The following is a 6,000-nucleotide window of genomic DNA, read 5'->3' as shown; positions in this document are numbered from 1 at the left end:
GGCTGAAAAGTCTGAAAAAGAAGGGGAATCAACACCTGTTGTGAATGGAAAGTGAACACAGAATACAGATTTTTCAAGTAAGCTTATTGACTCTAAGAGTTTTTAGACCTAAGCAGTCTGGCCAGAAAACTGCTTAAAACATGGCTTTTCCTAGGCCTGCAAATATAACAGAAAAGGGTTTCTTTCCGGATTCCGTAACTCCTGCTATTGTGATTCTGTTGTTTCTTGTCTTTTTCTTGGTGCACAGTATGCTTGAGCCAAAAAGCATGCCAAGGCATCTCCCTTCTGTGCTTTGTCGTAACTTATTCCTAAAGTTATGTTCTCTGGTTTTGAGATGCTTGGGATATGATTAAATATAGCATCCTCATAAATGAAGGTAAGTTTTATCCTTTTGATTTCTAGAATGTTGATTTGAGATGGCTCATTCTACTCAAGCATCTTGTTAGTTTCCTGTTTCCTTTCTTTTCCATGCCAATTCACACACTGGAACTGATCAATCTGCCAGCTAAGTTAATGGATACAAAATGGTATTCTCTTCAGTTCTCAAGCATCCGTGATGTCTCCTCTCTGTGTGACATTCTGAAGGTTGGCTTCATTCCTGTGGCCTGTGATTTTAAATCCACTGTAATTACAATGGCCTCACCACATTCTCCCCTCCAGGTGTCCTGGATATTCCTAGGAACAGCTTGCATCTCTGCTCCTACTTTGTGTTTCTTGGAAACATTTAAAGCCAGTTCTGAGCCTGTACCTTCCTTCAGTCTTCTCCCACAGGACTTGGCATGGGATGAAGAGGACTGGGGAAGAAGGGAGACACAGCTTCCTAAGTAGATCCTGAGAGTTAGATTCTGGGGCTGAGGGGTTGTCTCGGGAGCAGGGTCATTCCTTTCTGATGCCTGTTGCCCAACATCCTCACGGCACAATGACTTGCTCTGAAGAAAAAGACTGTATTGCCCTGAAGGTGCTAGAATCTCTTTTGAACACAGGCAGCCAGTCCCAATTGGCCCTTTGAGGATATAAACATGCCTTCAGAACACTTCTCTTCTTAAAGCTCAAGATTTCTTCATGAAATATTAACCCAAGGTATTCTGCAGGTTCAGAGTGGATTAGTTCTGCCTGCAACCCTTTTAGCTTGGCTTGGAACCACCAAGAGTGCCCTTAATGACAACAGATTACTCCTGCTTTCAAACACATTGGGGCAATTAAAAACTGCTTGCAACTCAGAGGCAACATCACCCAATGCAAAGGGAGTTTGCATAATCCGCTTGAGAGATTTTAAAAGAAAGTGTTATCATTACTTTTTCAGTGATGTGTCAGATGTATCTTATTTAGATTAAGGGGGACCTTCTTCCTTGCTCAGCAAGCCCAAGAGCTTGCACATCCAGCAGATCCACAAACTGCATCATGAAGAGATCAATCTGTGATATTCCGATTTTATTTTTGCAGTAAAGTCTCCAACATCAGGAGTTAGACTACTCACACTGCTCTATTACATTTTAGAATGTTCTGCTTACATATTTTTTTTCTCATGCCTTTCTCTGCCCCTTGAAATGCTACTTATTCTTCAAGATGGAGCTCAAATGGCCTCTCAGCTATTCCTCTCCTAACAACAACAAAAACCGTTAACAGCAATCTTTCCTAAAGCCTGAAGGATAAGACTTGGGCATGTTTATGAAATTTATTAGAAGATTCTCTAAAGAGTTACCTGTGTTCAGATTTGATCTTTTCATTTTAAGTTTCTTCAAGGCAAACATTATATTGACACATCAATTTATGTATTTCCAACAATGGGAATATAGAACTGAAAAAAACTTTTGTCATTCTCATGAAATAAATAGAAACTGATTTATGATACTTAAAAATAACAATTGTCAATTTTATGAGTTAACTATAAAAAAAGATCCACAGAAACACACTGTAGTCTGTGAAGAAGAGACAAGTGATTTTGTTGATGATAAAAGTCCAAAAAGGTTCTGGTTAGTAAGCTAGAGGTTGGTCAATTTCCTAGATGGTTTTTTTTCTGTCTTTGGCATGTGTCTGTTTATTAATACATATATTTATTTGTTCTTCCCAGTGTTTAATTAAGATTCCAAAATGTACTTCATTACTAGTCTTATTTTCCCTAAGAGTTATGAAAGTTATCATTGTGTTGTGTCAGTGAATTTTTTTACAAGGAAAATTGGATGGAATTTAGACCTTAAAGGTATTTAAATTTTATTTCTGAAGAAACACCTCACACAGTTGTTAGACTTTATCACTGTATAAAAATGTACAGTGGTTTATTGACATGTACATTCCAATATGTTTACAGCTGCAAGATAATGAGGCACACTCAGTATTGCACTTCATTAAAATTTCAGGCTCAACTTAACCTAGAAGTTTAAATGAAACTGCATTTGTAATTTAGTAATTCTTATACAGAACAAACATTGATATCTTTATATACAGTGTGATACTTATTACATTTATATGCCAGTCCTAACACAATTTTTTTTTTTAAATAACAGTCTAGGAAATAAACCAGAATATTCTTCTTTTCATCCCCACCCGTGATGCAATTATACAGGATTACAAAAAAAGGCAGTATACAATAAACAATGATTATTTTTCTTTTTTGCTTGAAAGCCAGCATCATTCTTAGTCCATGGGCATGGCGATTCTTTTATATCAATTATCTATAAATGTTCAATGCTTCACAGGCCAATGACTGTAATGGCCACATGCAAACACCTCACAAGTTTGATGTCTTGGTTCAAAAGAAAATAAACTGAAATAATGGGGAAACTTTCCATAGCAAGAATTATGTACATGGTATTTGGCATCCTTCTTGCACTGTGAATGGTTCATTTTCATGGATGTAAAAATGGTCCCGTCCTTATCCTGAGCAGAGTTTAAACTTTACCACATCCACTTGGGGGATGAAGGCAACTTCTTCTCTGTAGACAAAGGAATCTGAGTGTTCTAAAAAGTGTGAGCATTTCTGCACACTCCACAGCCCAGAGCAAATTCTTCCCCAGTGGGTGGATGAACAACATGGAGTGGACATTCAGTTCCTTCTAATTGTTTGCCTTTGGGACCTGTATACATTTTGAAGGAGGCAAAAGCATATAATTAAAAAAACACACACATAAATACAAACCTAATGTAAATATAAATTACTGATAAGATATTCAAAGAAATAACAGGACTATGGTTACACAAATACAAATTTTAAAAACGACAGAATTTACCTACAACATCTTGCCTAGAAATCACCTCTATGAGCTATAGATTTTATTCTATCAATGAATGAGATACCTCATCTTAAACATTTTTATTTTTTTTTAATGGAAGTACAGTTGACACACATGCTACTTTAATTTCAGGTGTGGAACATAATGCTTCCACACAGCTATACATTATGCTATGCTTACCCCAAGTGAGCCATACAATGCTATTATAATACCACTGACTGTATTTCCTATGTTATACCTTTCACTTTGGTGACTTATTCATCCCATAACTAGAAGCCTGTATCGCCCACTCCCCTTCACCCATTTTGTGCCTACTTCCCCCACTCAGAACCATCAGACCGTTCTCTGTATTTGGATCTGTTTCTGCTTTTTTGTTTCGTTTAGTTTTTTAGATTCCACATTTAAGCGAAATCATATGGCATTTGTCTTTCTCTGACTTATTTCTTATTACTTAGCATAATACCCTCTATGTCTCCATCCATGTTATCACAAAAGGGAAGATCTCTTTCTTTTTATGGCTGCGTAATATTCTACTCTGTGTATGTATGTGTGTGTGTGTGTGTGTACACATCTTCTTTATCCATTTATCTCTTGATGGGCACCTGGGTTGCTTCTATATCTTGGCCATTGTAAATAATGTTATAATAAACATAGGAGTACATATATCTTTTTGAATTAGTGTTTTCATTTTCTTTGGGTAAATACCCAGTAGTGGAATTACTGGATCATATGGTATTTCTATTTTAAATTTTTTGAGAAACCTCCATATTGTTTTCCACAGTGGCTGCACCAGTTTGCATTCCTACCAATAGCGCACGAGGGTTCCTTCTAGTCCACATCCTTGCCAACACTGGCTATTTCTTGTCTTTCTGATTCTAACCATTCTAATTGGTGTAAAATGACACCTCATTGTGGTTTTGTTTGGCATTTCCCTGATTAGTGAGGTTGAACATTAGGTATATCATTTTAAAGCAAAGAACAATAAACAAAAATCGTCATGAAAATCTGTCAGTTCAGTTGAATTGAACACTATTCTGGATGAGAAAATGTGGAGACTTTTTAATAGAATGTTTTTCTGCAGGTAAAAACAAATTTAAATGTAAATAAGCCATGTTAGTTCTCTGAAGAAAACGCACACACTGATGAAATGGAAAGACTGATTATTAAAGACTGTTATTTTAAAAGTATCTGAAGGAAGATTAGTAGAAAAATGAAAATCAGCTTACATACATGAGTGGTAACATAATATAAAATATAACAATCTGGAAGAAGCACTTAGGGAAAATAGAAACTTAATGAGGCTTAAAAATGTACATAAAACTATACTTTTTTATTTTAAAAGACTTGCTATATCATTGTGCTTCATGTCATGTGTTTCTTATCATTTAAAAAGGACTTTTAGGGGCACCTGGGTGGCTCAGTTAAGCGTCCAACTTCAGCTCAGGTCATGATCTCATGGTTCATGGGTTCGAGCCCCATGTCAGGCTCTGTGCTACAGCTCAGAGCTTGAAGCCTGCTTTGGATTCTGTGTCTCCCTCTCTCTCTGCCCCTCCCCTGCTCGTGCTTTGTTTCATTATTTCTCAAAAATAAGTAAACATTAAAAAAAAAGTAAAGGACATTTAGCTCCTTTATAAATGAGGAACTTGACTGTGTAGGGAATCCTGGCTGGGCTTATACCTGAATACAGAGTCTCTAACAGCAGAGGAAGAAACAGAAGTATGCATTTGTTTCCTACAGCTAGTAACCAAAACAATAAATGTAAATTTTGACTCTGAAAGAAAAGTATGAGATTGGATGGAATAAGCTCACCCAGATGAATGGGGAATGAGATCTTAACTGAATTTAGCTCTTCTAGGTTTAAAAGAAGGAAAACAGGAGGGATAAAAGGCTAGTGTTTATGAAGCTCTTAGCCTGGCACAGTATGTTGGCTGTTATTACTACCACTGAACAAGTACAAACTGCCTCTATCCATATAAGAGTAAGACCAAGGCAAGAGGGTAAGTATCACACTGAAGACAGGTCATGACTGAGGGAGAAGTCAACTGCTGGTTTCAGCTACCAGACATAAGAGCAGAGGTTAAAACCTACAAAGGTAATTATTCCGGTTATAAATTATAGTGTGTATCAGTACCTGCCACCCCAAATCACACTGCACACTGATATTCTACCCACACTGGTGGGTGGGGGAGAGTTGTCAGGAAGAGGGACACTCAAGTACACGACACCATAAATGATGGCTCCTGCAAACGGCAGTCCTTGTTTTTTTCTGGGAGAAAATAAACAGTCACTTACTCAACAAATATTTACTCAGTGCCTAATGTGTGAATGGTGTTACATTAGGTGCTTGAGATGTAAAAATGAATAGTACATGGCCCCTATCTTCAAGGAGTTAGTAATCTAATCATGAAGGTAAAAAATAGTAATATAATCATGATGCTAAAAAAAAATACAGTGAAAGTAAAAACAAAAGAAAAATCACCTGCAGACACTTGTGTGCTTGCTATTGAGGTACTGCTCTAGTATGTCAACTCAATTTTCTACCAGTCATAGAGGCAGGAACTATTGTCCCCATTGTGCAGATAAGAAAAGTGAGGCAAAGTTAACTTAATCTTTCTTGATTCTTAGGTCCCTCGTCTTTTATTTTAGTTTTTTATTTGAAAAAAAATTTTTTAACATTTATTCATTTTTGAGAGACAGAGTGTGGGTGGGGGAGGGGTAGAGGGAGAGGGAGACACAGAATCTAAAGCAGGCTCGAGGCTCTGAGCTGTCA

The 6,000-nt window shown here is 37.0% G+C and overlaps 1 protein-coding gene across 14 annotated transcripts in view; it reads right to left on the bottom strand.

Annotated features, from left to right (window-relative positions):
- Positions 1-2,238: 2,238 nt before the first annotated feature.
- The window catches only part of MYCBP2 (MYC binding protein 2), a 293,673-nt gene continuing 289,911 nt past the window's right edge, over positions 2,239-6,000 (bottom strand). For all 14 annotated transcript variants that reach the window (XM_086709855.1, XM_086709861.1, XM_086709893.1 and 11 more), the window contains one exon: positions 2,239-3,074. In XM_086709855.1, the coding sequence (XP_086565981.1) occupies positions 2,959-3,074 (116 nt within the window). In that variant the 3' untranslated portion in view covers positions 2,239-2,958. The remainder of the gene's footprint in view (positions 3,075-6,000) is intronic.

The sequence above is a fragment of the Puma concolor genome, chromosome A1, assembly GCF_028749965.1.
Source record: "Puma concolor isolate L17-30 chromosome A1, mPumCon1.1.hap2, whole genome shotgun sequence".
In the NCBI taxonomy this organism is placed as follows: Eukaryota; Metazoa; Chordata; class Mammalia; order Carnivora; family Felidae; genus Puma; species Puma concolor.
The sequence above is the reverse complement of the archived record's forward strand: the minus strand, read 5'-3'. Positions and strand labels throughout refer to the sequence as shown.